This window comes from Copadichromis virginalis, linkage group LG7 (genome assembly GCF_057382275.1).
Source record: "Copadichromis virginalis isolate Kocher_CV1m ecotype Utaka linkage group LG7, C_Virginalis_male_GT1.1, whole genome shotgun sequence".
Lineage (NCBI taxonomy): Eukaryota > Metazoa > Chordata > Actinopteri > Cichliformes > Cichlidae > Copadichromis > Copadichromis virginalis.
The window spans coordinates 6,496,887-6,511,583 of record NC_140624.1 but is presented as its reverse complement, the minus strand read 5'-3'; the positions used below and the strand labels follow the sequence as shown (position 1 = coordinate 6,511,583).

At 43.5% G+C, this 14,697-nt stretch overlaps 1 protein-coding gene across 1 annotated transcript; it reads right to left on the bottom strand.

Moving 5' to 3' along the window:
- Positions 1-252: 252 nt before the first annotated feature.
- ldha (lactate dehydrogenase A4) lies at positions 253-5,709 on the bottom strand. Its single transcript, XM_085461391.1, has 8 exons — positions 5,615-5,709; positions 3,500-3,625; positions 3,150-3,267; positions 2,876-3,049; positions 2,605-2,778; positions 2,399-2,516; positions 1,576-1,699; positions 253-1,460 (listed from the first exon to the last, which is right to left on the bottom strand). Exons 2-8 carry the CDS (start codon positions 3,623-3,625, stop codon positions 1,296-1,298), a joined length of 999 nt encoding a protein of 332 aa, XP_085317517.1. The 5' UTR covers positions 5,615-5,709; the 3' UTR covers positions 253-1,295.
- Between the last annotated feature and the right edge of the window lie 8,988 nt (positions 5,710-14,697).

The following is a 14,697-nucleotide window of genomic DNA, read 5'->3' as shown; positions in this document are numbered from 1 at the left end:
TGTAAGAAAACTGCTCTTAACACAGACCACTTATGAAACCAGTGATAGTTACATATTAAAATGCTAGTGGTTGTGAGCAGGTAGAATAGTATGAATACGAGTAATTTAAAGGCAAGTTAAATATTTTGAAGTCTTGCATGAAAAGCTCAGATCAGCCTCATATTGGGCAACAGCTGACCCAGCAGCTCCGCAAACAAACGGACCCCCAACCCCAGGTTTGATGGTAAATGCAGGACAGAACACAGGACAAACTTGAATAATCCTGGCAGATTTATTTGATGTTACAGCAAACAGCTTAATATCCAGCTGCCATGACATGTTTCCCAGTAACTTATCGATAAATCCTCTTTAATATTGTGACATTAATACATAAATAGATCTAACATTTATAAATAGAATTTGTTTTTAATGTTCTTTTCCAGAGTCAGGTGGTGTAAAAAAAAACAAAAAACAAAAACCCTGTTAGAACATTTAGGGTACACAAGCAACTTTTGTTTTAAATGACTGTAGCAGTCTTATGATTCATAACCCAACCCTTTCCCACTGGCTCTGTTATCTGAGTTATATTATGGCAGTCACATTTTATCCTTAATAGATGTAAACTTTGCCAGTTTTTTTGTGTGCCATGAAATTTGCTTTCAAAAGTATTTTGTCAGTGCACTTGTGGTTAGGCTTTAAGAAGGCTTCAGTACCAAGAAAGTTTATGGAAGTCTGCTTTACTATAATATAAGGTACTTTGGTATCATAAGATTTTGGACCAGTGACATATGCAGCAGTGTTACTGTGGGTGAATAGGAAGCCCTCCTCATACAGAATGGAATGTCTCCATTATACTCCAAGATATAAACAGAGATTACCAAGTGGAGAAACATAACTTCAACGGCCACAGAATGCATACAGACTGACCTAGGAGTGTACAGAAAAAGCAATAACAGTACTCGTAACATACAGTACACAGAATATATATGCACAAAGACTGCATGATTTCAGAGAGGACAAATGGATGACAAATACTTACTCTCCAACACAGGCTGACTTTACGGATACGAGCATGAGTTTCCAAAAATTTCATGGAAGATCAAGGCCAGGTTGAAGGAAGCAAAGGAAAATGACACCTGTATGTGAATCTCTCAAACGTAAAACCCAGCTTTGAGTGGTTTAGTTACAAGCACTTGGCCTTTTAAGAAATTCACAGGTGACATCAACCAATTACAATGAGAGACACAAGAGGGAAACTAGGAGGGAGTCACATGGTGTCATTTTAGGGACAACTGGAGAATTCAGAGACGTGCTTTTCACAGAGTGAGCTCCTTCTGTACACCCCACAGGGTCTCAGCACTCTTCACCAGCTGCTTCTCCTCCTCAGGCTTCAGCGTCATGTGAATGACATCTGTCAAGCCACTGTTGCCCAGGATACAAGGGATGCTCAGGAAGACTTCGTCCTTCACCCCATGCATGCCCTATACAGTAAAAGGCAAGGAAATGTGATAGTTACAAGCTGACCTTGTCACATCTGTGGAAAGTATAGCATTTTCTTTTCAGCAAGTAAAAATAAAGACGGAAATCCTCATCTACCTGGACAAGTGTAGACACAGGGTGCACTTTGTGCAGATTCTTCATGATACTTTCCACTAGGTCAGCAACAGACATACCAATGGCCCAGGAAGTATAGCCCTTCAGCTTGATAACCTCATAGGCTCTGCAGCATGGACAAGAAATAAAAATGAGCATGGCATATAACAGACTGAAAGGAGAAATGGGTCATGTTGTGCGCTCTCTTTTTTTTAACAAGTTTATAGTAGACATTGATTGCAGCCACTGGTATTTGCATGAGAAACTTAAATTTGACGAGTTGCCCATAAGAGTTTTGAAAACAGGGATACAAAATATTTAACTGCCTTTAAAAGATAAGACAAATGAGTTCTACTAGCCATACAGAGGTGCACATTTACAGATACCATTTCTTCTGTTGAAACAACACATGTGGATTTCTCTCATCTTTGTAAAGATAAGTGAAATGATAAGACTCAACTGGGACACAAAGAACATTGTATTGCACATGGCTGAACTCTAAAGACCCAGCTATTACAATACAAGTCTGATTGGCAGACAATAAATGATGGTGCAATATTAACCTTTCTGCAGAGAGTTGCATACAACTTTCAGACATACCAATACAGATAATGGGTCATACGGCGTCATTACTGCCATTTATGGATTCAGTGTTAATCATTGTCAGGCACTTCAGTCAGACACGAGTCAAAGAGAACAAGTGAGCTTTAGTCTAACACAGCATTTCATGGGGAATAGTATAGGCACTCCATACATGTTGTTAAAAACAAAAATCAGTATGTTTGAAGAGGATGACAGACTCCAGCAAATAAATTGCAACACTCACCCATCAACCACCATCTTGTGCACTGCCTTCCAGTCCTCTGGGTCACCCTCAGCCCCCATCTTTGGGTTGAGGCCTTGAAGAGAAACTCCAGCAACGTTCACACCACTCCACACAGGCACTACGAGAAAGAAATACACCCCACTGAAACAGGAAATTCTGAACTGTACGTGACAGTATAAATTTCGCAAATAATGTCGCTAGCGTACCACTAGAGTCTCCATGCTCTCCGATGATCCAACCATGGCAGCTAGAAGGATGCAGGTGGAGCTTCTCTCCCATGATGTGGCGGAAACGAGCAGAGTCGAGGTTAGTGCCAGAGCCAACCACACGGTGACGGGGGAAGCCACTCAGTTTCCAGGCAACATAGGTCAGGATGTCCACTGGGAAGGTGCCAAATGAGAAATTATCAGCCATTAATCTGCTTCGAACAGGAATTGGACCATGTAAACCCCACATGATGTAGACTCCTTGTCTAACCTGGGTTGGAGACCACCATCAGGATGCAGTTGGGGCTGTACTTGACGATGTTGGGGATGATAAACTTGAAGATGTTAACGTTACGCTGCACCAGATTGAGACGGCTCTCGCCCTCCTGCTGGCGGGCACCTGCAGTCACTACCACCACCTTAGAGTTGGCTGTCACACTGTAGTCTGAAGAGATGGAGGGAGGGAAAAAAAAAAAAAAAAAAAAGTTGTATTCCACTCCAGGTTAGTCAGCAAGTAAACTAAATGACAGTTTGTCAATTCTCACCTTTATCAGCTACAATCTTGTGCGTCTTAAGGAAGAGGGATCCGTGCTGCAGGTCCATCGCCTCACCCTTCAACTTGTCCTCCATCACATCAACCAGTGCCAGCTCATCACACAAGTCCTAATTATTATATTATAGGTCAATTTAACAACCAAACAAACTTTACATAACACAGCAAACAAATCATTTCTGGTAAATGTCGTTGGATCTGGTAAGTCTATTGCTCTAGCCATCACAACCTTTACATCTGTCCCAGTGAAATCCTATTGAGTAAACCTTTTTCAATCCCCAAATAAGGATAGTAGCAATCTTCTTAATTTCAACAAGTTTATTCCCCTCCTACCCGTCTTACCTTGAGCAGGATACTGACAGCAGTGGCCATGCCCACCATGCCAACACCCACTACAGTCACTTTGCACCTGCTGCCAACAGGCTCCTCCTTCATCACATGGCCAATGAGCTTCTCCATGGTGGACATCTATTAAAAGTAAAGATAAAGGAAATGAAGGATATGAGACACAAGACGTAAGGACGCCATGCAGAAGTATAAAGGGGAAGAGAATGAAGGGAAAAGGTTGGGGGGGGTAAACAGAGGGGAGTGAGAGAGCATGAAGAAAGCGAGACGCATAATCTATGAAGCAATTTGAATGTGTGGTTACTAGTTGGCTCACAAAAAAGTTTCCATGACTAATTTCACATCCCACAATCAATCAAGCCTGGATTTTATTGTATTTCATCATTACAGAACTGAAATGTCATTTTCATTTGAACACTTTCATTAAGGTTGAGCTTTAAAGAGCCTCTCCTTGCATCCATGGCAACCACTGCTTTTGAAAGCACTGCAGCTTGCCTCTGTGCAACAGGGAACATCCCCAGATGGCCTCACATGCACACACACTGCGTTTCCTGGCTCCACCACCGGTGTGACAAGGCACAGTTTCCACTGAGACGTGTAGATGAGCACGTATGGCCAAGTACAGGCCCAGATTAATGCACTGAGACATCTACTAGAGCTCACTTGAAACCTCTAAAGTGTATGAATGTGACCTTACATCTTCCATGATTTATGTCCTCGGTAAAGCTTTCCCAAACGGGTTTATGGTGCCAATTGATCCCTTCTAGTCTTAAATGCTGCGCCGTTAAGAGAAGAGGATAAAGCAGCCTCTGCATTAGGGTGCGGCTTACTTTTGAATGAGCATCCACTAGTGTACAAGTGACCAGTGTCCTTGAGCTGCCAGGCATCTTATCAGTTTACTTGAAACAAACAAGATGGCTGGAGCCAGAATGTCAGTCTGACATCAAGGTGACCATCTACAGCTTGTATATACACAGTTTGCTCAAAACTGTAGGATAAAAATGTAGTAGTGTAATCCATACTACATGTACCAGCATTTGGACCCATTATAATCTAGGATTATTGCCAGTGTTCTATATGGGACAGTGCTTCACTGCTGTGCTCCACAAACCAGGCAAACTGCTTCCTTAGTTGCCTGAATAAGAGGACGACTTTTAGTAGCTGGAAGAGTATAATGGGACATTACACACAGTCCTAGTGTTATCATGTTTCCCAACATTATTGTGCTCATTTGGTTAATTCTTTTGCCAGCAGGCCACTAAAGGCTATACAGGGTGTCAGGTAACGGCTGCCGTTCAGCATCTCAGTTACAATGCTGCTGCACATCTCTTGTCCACATCTGAATTCAAGAAAAGACTGTTGTTGAATTTAAGTCCTAGAAAAGCTTTACCGCCCTGCAGTCGTCATAGAACCAGACATTAATAGTTTCCCCACAGTCTGCATCTGTCAAATATTTATCCACAACTCTGTGCCAAGAAAGGTCCGATGAATCAGACAAAGCCGACAACGCGGGGACGGCATTTCTGGCAAAGCCATAAAACACCAACAAGACAATTAAAGACACTGCGTCCCTGCGATAGGCAAGCACGCCCAAGCGCAGTAAATTGCAAGGGCCAGGGTCATATATAGCTGTTGGAAGATGGTCGCCACCGCGGCTGTAGGCATGCGTAGCCAATGCGCATTTTACGTCACCAAAACCCAAGCGCCTCGATCACGGGGATGGATTCAAACAGAAAGAACATAAAAAGGTTTTTAAACACCAACGAGTCGGAATATTTCCTGTTTTTATTACATTTTATACAACGGGCGAATAAAATACTCCATAATAGCCCACAAGTAACTATGCATCTGCAGAATGCCCAAGACAACCTGTTACCTCTGCTTGACTTGTTTACTTATGCTATAAGGGAAATAATACTGACAGAAATCTTAACTGATTTAATCTGCAGCTGAACCCAATTAATACTGATTACACATCGTCACGCCCCGGTCTGTCCTCTAGCACGCGGTTTGAGACATTCAGCTTTTAAAATCTTTAAATAAAAAACAGTCTTTAGAGAGTCCTGGGTGCAGATGTGGTGTGTAGAGTCAGAGTACCGCGACCCATCTTACCTTGAAGGTTTCAAAGAAACGGGTGAAAACAGGAGTTGGAATGTGTCAGCTCCACACTAACGCTCTTTGACTGAAGTGCTGCCGGTGTGAGGGTGTCTCCCCGTATTTAAAGACAGCCTCCGGCGTGGACGTTACGTACCTACATATTAATGAGTAGTGATGGGATTTCCGGCTCTTTTTAGAGAACCGGCTCTTTCGGTTCGACTCACTAAAAAGAGTCGGCTCTTTCAGCTCCGAACCGGCTCTTCAGGTTGTTTTGTTGCTTTAATTAATTTATTATTAACAATAATATAAAATTATGCACAAAAGGAATTACTAACGTAAAAACAAGTGGTTTTATTTATATATGTTTATATATAAATATATGCGGTGGCCCCTAGAGACAAAACACGTACAAACTCCAAAACACATTTCTAGCATGAACTGAACTTATATTCAAATAATTTTAAAAAAAGTTCATTTACCTGTTATTACCACACACCAAATCCGGTCGTTGGTACTTGCTGGCTTGTGTAGCCACAAGATAACAAAGGCTCAACACTGCGCCCAGCATCCTGGAGCACTTCTGTTGTTCTTTTGTACGTGTTTTGAGTTTTTATGTGCTTCTGAGTTTTTATATGCTTCTGAGTTTTTACGTGCTTCGGAGTTTGTACGTGTTTTTACGTGTTTTGGAGTTTTTACGTGTTTTGGAGTTTGTACGTGTTTTTACGTGTTTTGGAGTTTGTACATGCTTCAGAGTTCGTACGTGATTTGAAGTTTGTATGTGCTTTGTCTCTAGGGGCCACCGTAAATATACTTTTATTTATTCACTCCACATAAAATGTAATAAATAAATCATCTAATACAAAAATCAACTATTCACATTTCAAGTTTTAACTATTTACATTTTCAGCTTTTTCCTTTCACAAATTTAAAGTGAAAAGAACACAAAACACTGCAAACCACAACACAATTAAATATAAATTATAATATGAAAACTAAAAGAACATGCATATTCTCTGTCATATGGACCTGCATGAATAAACTTTCTCAATCCTTTATCATCTGCAACCGAAAATAGTTGTGGATGATTACTATACCTTTCTAATGTTGTTGTCCCTGCCTCTCTTTCTCTCTCTCTGGCTCTGTTCCTGTGCTACTGAGTGTAACTACCGCCCCTCCCCCCTCTGCCCAGCGTAAAGCACAAGGCTCGCGTGCAGAGTGAAGCGGAAAAAAAGTGCGAGAGAGAGGCTGAGAGAAAGAAAGAAAAAAAAAAACAACACGTGACGGCTCGCGATAAGGAGCCGGCTCGCGTCGTTCACGTCAAAGAGCCGGCTCTAAGAGCCATTTCGTTCGCGAACGACCCATCACTATTAATGAGGTCGGATGGTTGTGTGGGCACTAACCCGTGTTGAATGTCACGTCCACGGCAGGATGCGGTACTGAGGTCTGGTATAATCTGCTCTGTGTCCTTTAATATTTTCAGGCAACTTGCATTTAAAACGATGGAAAACACGCACTCCGTTCTCGCCTGTGATAGATTAACGCACAGGTTACAGTGTAAGGTGAAAGTACAGGGACGCACTGCGCAGTCTGTCACAGTCCGCACATAGAAGAAATAGTTCCCACCTAAATTACTTCAAAAAGCCTCCGTGCTGGTTTCTAATGCAGTTCTGTCATCCACACGGACACAGTAACAGATAATGATTTTAAATGAGGGTAGCAACATTCTCAACATAGCATTATAACCGCGGCTTGGTTGCCGGACGTGAGTGGATATTTCGTGACAATAATAAGGGAATTTGTGTTAAAAGTGTGTAAGTCACCGAGATAAATATCACGTGGCTGTTAATTTAACAGGAAACGTTACGGTTTTGATTTGAGGATAGCCTTTCATACGCCGCCCATGTGGCCGTGACTGGAAGGAAACAGTGACTGTGTCGTCATACAGTCAGACGAGCAGCATTTCGCGCCACCTCCTGTCCACTCTGAGTTATTTCAAAACTAGTCGAGTTACTCACCCGTGTGCAATAAAACAACTCATTTGTCCTACATGTCAGGGGAAGTTTTCTTACACAGATATGATTCGGCTGGCAAAAGGCACGGAAACCAGCATCCCACCCCCCACCCCGCCTTATTAAAATTAAGTGTTCTGAATCATCAAGTGGCCTACACTGGCACAAAAAAGTGTGCTCTCAGACTGTCGATTGCTGTTGGCTGCTCTTTACACCTCTCCCGACTTGAATTTTTTTGTTGCAAAACAAAAGCTTTCAGTTAGGACAACGTGATGTCCTCTTGGCTCACAGCTTTCAATGCATTTTTGAGCATGTGAGAAAAAAAAACACATGAAAATAAATGGACGATAAAAGGTCAAATCGGGTCGACTTTAGTTAAATCGCTTTTCTGGGCAGTTTAAAACCAAAGATTTAATAGTGGAGTGATTATGCACCCTTTTCTCATTTTAATAAGGTTATCAGTCATTGCTAATTGAAAAGTTCACTCAAATGAATGTACAAATTATGCTGCAATGTGTAATTTTCTAAGCATGCCCGTTTAATATATATCCTTCTGGAAGCAATGTGTTTGATGAAGTTGGAAACTGAAATTGTCACCTATTTATTTGACACAGTTCTTGGAGGATATGGAAAAGAGAATTCAAGTATCCCAGAGGATTTTCTGTCAGAGCACGTGTGAATAGTGGAATATGTTAACTTGCCCTTGAAAGGATCATAAAGATAACTTAGGTATTCTTCAGTCATGACACCTAAAATACGCACTCACACAGGCCCTGGCCACTTTGTTAGGTACAGCTGTGATTCACATGGCAGGAACTCACTCCATTTACTCATGTAGACATAGCCAAGGCAACCTGCTGAAGTTCAAACTGAGCATCAGAATAGAAAAGGAAGGTGATTTAAGTAACACAAAATGTGACATGGGTTTTGATGCTAAACAGGCTGGTGTGAGTATTTCAGAAACGTCCAGTGTACTGGGGTTTTTCTATACTGTTTACAGAGGATGGCCTGAAAAAAAGGACCTATCCAGTGAAATGCAGTTCTCTGGGAGAACATGCCTTATCATGCCAAAGTTCAGACAAGAGTGACCAGACTGCTTCAGTCTGATAGGAAGGCAACAGTAATTCAAATAACCATTAGTTATAACCAGGGTATGTAGAAGAACATCTCAGGTTGCACAACACATTGAACTTTGAAGTATAGGAGCAGCAAATCACACAAGTTGCCACTCCTGTGTAAGAACAGGAAACTGAGGCCACAGTTGGCATTAGTTCACTAAAATTGGACAATAAAACATTGCATCATCTGATTCTGACATTCTGATGGTAGGTTCAGAATCTGGCAAAAAAGAAAATTATAGGATGAAGTCATCCTGCCTTGTATCAACAGTTCAGTCTGGTGGTGGTGGGATCTATTTTCTTTGCATACTTTGGCTTCCTTAGTACCAATTACTATTAATTCCTTATTTGGAAGTTTGCTCATTTACAAAGACATGAACACCAAAATCCAGGAAAAAGCACATTACATAACAGTTATAGATTGATTTGCTTGTCATTGAGTAAAGGAAGTATTTCATCCCCAAGCAAAACACGACTTACTTGGAGACGTACTTGGAGAAGAGTGCCTGCTCGGCAACTTGAAGCTTCAGCTCCCTCTACTGATTTCCTACAGAACTGAGGTCTGGAGACCAGCTAGGCCACTCCACAACCTTTACGTGCTTCTTCTTTAACCACTCTTTTGTTGCCTTGGAATTACATTTTGGGTCACTGTCATACTGGAAGACCCATTCACAACCTCTCTTCAGTGTTCTGGCTGGGAGAAGCAGGTTTCAATCCAGGATTTTACACTAGTGCAGCAAAGTCGCCATGTGAAACCACCTCAAAGCATCAGAATCAGAATCAGAATACTTTATTGATCCCTAGGGGAAATTATTTTATGTTACAGTGCTCCATTATAAACAAACATTAACAAGACAGACAATACGCTAACTAAGAATAGTACAATATATACATATATTAGGGGTGCAAGGATACTCGTATCGATATTGAACCGTTTGATATAGTGCTTTCGGTTCAGTACGCATATGTATCGAACAATACAAAATACATTTTTAATTTATTTTATCAACTTTCCTTCTGACTATGCTGTCTGTGTTGAGCGCTCAGTGGATCTGCGCTCGACAGTGCAGCAGCCTAGGCGGAGTAGTCGAACGCAGATTCACTGAGCGCAGGGCAAGCTAGCGAGACAGAAGTTTAAGCTCTCCTTGCAACATGGCAAATTGAACCTTCCCCACCCTCATTCAGATCTGGCGTTTGGAACTATTTTGGTTTTCATGTGACATATGACCCTGAAGGTAAGCACATCATGGACTAAAGTAAAACAGTATGTTGGATGTGCCACGCAATGCTCAATTACATGGGTGGGAGCTAGTGTGTTAGCGCAGTTAGCTCGTTAACGTGTTGGCTGTCCAGCCCCATGCACGGGCGATCTGCGGTAGCTCATTAACGGAGATTTGCCGTGTTGTGGCGTTAACCTCATTTCAACGAGATTTACGCTGACAGCACTAGTGGGAACACAACAAATATGACTGCACATTTACACCGACATCATCCTAGTGCAAAGACAAGTGGAAGCAGACAAAAACAACAAACATGCATGCTACAAACTTTACCCAAGTCATTTAGACAGCCGTTAGCACATGATTCTCCTTATGGGGACCTGATATGTTTAATATGCTGCTGAGAATATAGCCCAGAAGAAGCGTATAGTATAGCTTTTATTTTGGAAAGAGCCATTTCTCTGTAATAAACTCTCTTTTCCAAAGATGAGTGATTCCTCAATCAGATACAGGGCTCGCAAAATCGCCTGTCCAACGTCCCGGGGCTAGCGATTTTTCCAGTCGGGCTACCAAAATCTATCTCTGCCCTGCCCGTCGGGCTATCATAGGAAGGAAAAATATACGTCAATGCTTTTGCATTCTTTCGGAAATGTAGCTGGGTAATTATGTCATTGGCATCGGTGAGCCACTGTCAATATGTGACATATTGAAATCGCATTTGAATTTGCGCTTGTTTTTTGCTTTCACTTTGCAATCGTGTGAACTGTGTATAGAGAGCGACAGCACTGATTGGTGAGTGATGATCATTTGCGCACCAATTCCTCTGACATCGTCTTATCAATCGTTAGCTTACTATGCAAACATGACAAGTGAAATCTCCCGCAGCAAGCTTAAACATGTGAGAGGTTGATCGTGCAGAGAATCGCTGAGCATTATGTGAGTGCGTGTGTAAAAGCAGCAGGATATATATTGTAGCGGGTCAGGGCTGTTCGGGGTTCTGTTTGTACAGTTATGTTTTGTTTATGTTGCCATAGTGACGGGTGACGCCCTCTCTCTGCGACGGTGTGTCCTTCCTGGGTCAGAGGGCGCCCTGTGTGTTGTTGCTGCTGTGCTGTTGCCGCGCTGAGCAGTTAGCTAGCGGCAGTGTTCTTCTGCAGATGTTAATAAACGGCTGTGCTCCCTGGCTAGCTCACGGGAAGCAAGACCAAACGATATCTCCGTCTCCTCCTTGTCTGAGCTCGCCACATTGGTGTCAGAAGTGGGATGATGGTGGCACCCCATGTTCTGACCCGAGTGACTTTTCCCCCGCCGGTCGTGACCGGCCGGTGCGGCAAAAGAAGGCACCTGGACATTTGCAGGACTTTGTGTGGGGTAATGGGGTCGTCGGGGACGACTGACCCCTTAGGTGGGGGCTATGTAGCGGGTCAGGGCTGTTCGGGGTTCTGTTTGTACAGTTATGTTTTGTTTATGTTGCCATAGTGACGGGTGACGCCCTCTCGCTGCCACGGTGTGTCCTTCCGGGGTCAGAGGGCGCCCCGTGTGGTGTTGTTGTTGTTGTGCTGTTGCCGCGCTGAGCAGTTAGCTAGCGGCAGTGTTCTTCTGCAGATGTCAATAAACGGCTGTGCTCCCTGGCTAGCTCACGGGAAGCAAGACCAAACGATACCTCCGTCTCCTCCTTGTCTGAGCTCGCCACATTGGTGTCAGAAGTGGGATGATGGTGGCACCCCATGTTCTGACCCGAGTGACTTTTCCCCCGCCGGTCGTGACCGGCCGGTGCGGCAAAAGAAGGCACCTGGACATTTGCAGGACTTTGTGTGGGGTAATGGGGTCGTCGGGGACGACTGACCCCTTAGGTGGGGGCTATGTAGCGGGTCAGGGCTGTTCGGGGTTCTGTTTGTACAGTTATGTTTTGTTTATGTTGCCATAGTGACGGGTGACGCCCTCTCGCTGCCACGGTGTGTCCTTCCGGGGTCAGAGGGCGCCCCGTGTGGTGTTGTTGTTGTTGTTGTGCTGTTGCCGCGCTGAGCAGTTAGCTAGCGGCAGTGTTCTTCTGCAGATGTTAATAAACGGCTGTGCTCCCTGGCTAGCTCACGGGAAGCAAGACCAAACGATACCTCCGTCTCCTCCTTGTCTGAGCTCGCCACATTGGTGTCAGAAGTGGGATGATGGTGGCACCCCATGTTCTGACCCGAGTGACTTTTCCCCCGCCGGTCGTGACCGGCCGGTGCGGCAAAAGAAGGCACCTGGACATTTGCAGGACTTTGTGTGGGGTAATGGGGTCGTCGGGGACGACTGACCCCTTAGGTGGGGGCTATGTAGCGGGTCAGGGCTGTTCGGGGTTCTGTTTGTACAGTTATGTTTTGTTTATGTTGCCATAGTGACGGGTGACGCCCTCTCGCTGCCACGGTGTGTCCTTCCGGGGTCAGAGGGCGCCCTGTGTGTTGTTGTTGCTGTGCTGTTGCCGCGCTGTGCAGTTAGCTAGCGGCAGTGTTCTTCTGCAGATGTTAATAAACGGCTGTGCTCCCTGGCTAGCTCACGGGAAGCAAGACCAAACGATACCTCCGTCTCCTCCTTGTCTGAGCTCGCCACAATATTTTAGTTCTGCTGAGCCAAATAAGACAGGTCAGGGTGAAGAAGTGACAGCCAAAGAAAAGCTTACCACAAAATGGAAACGTTATGACAAATCAGACCATAAGGCAAAAAGAAAGTGCAGCTTTATGGTTTCATGGACAAAAGAATTTCTGTGGCTGCAATATGACAAGCGAAATAACCAGGGCTGCTCATAAGGTCCGAAGGTGCGCATTTGCTGTCAAAATAAAAAACGGGCACAAGATAAGAAGTTGCAACGCGTGTTTGCATACATAAGATTTTCAGGAGGAGGACAGACATTTGTTTAGAACTCTTAAAGATGTCGAAGAAGCTCCTTTAAGCAATTACTGTGATGTTCCTCCACCTCCAAAGAAATGTCAGAAGGAGTCCGAACCACAAAAGAAGCACGTATTCTCGGAAAAGTAGTTGCAGGAGGTGAGCTGGCTTCAAACAAATGATGAACGCACAGAGATGTGGTGCGGAATGTGCCGTGAAAATTTAATAAATGACAAATTAAGGCATGAACATTTTTGTTGTATCGAAAAAATATCGAACCGTGACACCAAAGTATCGAACCGAACCGTGAATTTTGTGTATTGTTGCACCCCTACTAATGATGGGTCTGTACATGTGGGTTCTTGAGCAGGGAGACGTTGTGGGTGCTGCAAGTTTTCCATCTGTTGCGGTGTAGTGTGTTACCAGTGGTGTTTGTGCTCCCAACTGCCTTCAGATCAGTAACAAGCTCTACTTGTGTGGTTTTGTGCTGATCCACCATCTTTCTCATAATCATCCTCCCACCATGAGGAACAATCTTGCATAGAACTCCAGACCAAGGACAATTGATAGTCATTTTATATTTCTTCTATTTTAGAATAATCATATTGACACTTCTCACTAAGCTTCTTGCTGGTGTTCGGTAGCCCATTCTAGCCTTGTGCAGGTCCACAATCTTGTCCCTGACTTCCTTTGACAGCCCTTTGGTCTTGCCTACGGTGGTGAAGAGGTTGGAATGGAAGAAATTGATTCTGTGGATGGGTGCGCTTTATTCACATAACAAACTGAGATCATGAGTATCTGATATTGATTGACTGACTGATTGTTTAATTGGCTGTAAGCTGTTTGCCCCATGAGCAGACCGCCAGTCTGTGGGAGCCAGAATTCTGGCCGGGTTGTCAGTGATCAAATAAAGCACCTTTGGGATGTGGTGGAGTAGAAGATTCACATTATGGATGTGCAACTGACAAATCCACTGCATCTGTTAGAACATTGCCTGTCTAAGACAGTGCAGACAGTTCACTGTTGTGCAGTCATGGCTGCTGACCCCTGAAAACCTCCGTTGCAGCTGCCGCTGCCACATGCTGCCACTGCTGCTGTTCACATAACATTTCCTAAACCTCACCTTTACCACAGTCTTATTCTTTTTTCTGTTAGCTAGTTGGAGCTTAATAGCGATGAAACAGTATAGTCAGAAAGTTAATAGAATTGTTATCTGCTTCCTGTTGTGTCTGCTTTGTGTATATTGTGCATTCATGAAACAATCCATTGCATGTGGCTGGGAGAACTGTGTGATAATGTTTTGTGTGGGTTGTTTTTTTTTTTTCAATTAAATTGATGTCTAATAAATGAGGATATTGTTAAAAGCCTAAATGAATGAAATTAAATCAAGTAAAAAATGCAATTACACTTAGATTTTAATGCATATAATTGTAAACAGTGGTGTGGTGGTTATCACCGTTTACAGAAAGAAGGTCCTTGATTTGAATAGAGTCTGGGACCTTTCTGTGTTGAGTTTGCATGTTTTTCCTGTCTCTGCATATGCCATCTTTGAGTGCCGGGCTTCCCATCTACAGTCCAAAGACATGCATGGCGTTAGAATAATTAGTGACTCTAAATTGACAGTAGGTGGGAGTGTGAGCATGAATGGTTGTTTGTCTCTGTGTATTAGCCCTGCGACAGACTGGCATCCTGTCACGAGTGTGCCCTGTCTCTTACCCGTTGACAGCTGGTAAATGCTCCAGCACCCCCTCGTGCCCCTGAATTGGATAAGTGGAATAAAATGGCTGAGTGGATGGAAGCTGCTTTATTTATTACTCCCAGGTTTTACCACAGTTATCACATTCACTGATGTTCTTCATTGATAACCTTTTACATGTCCATTTATC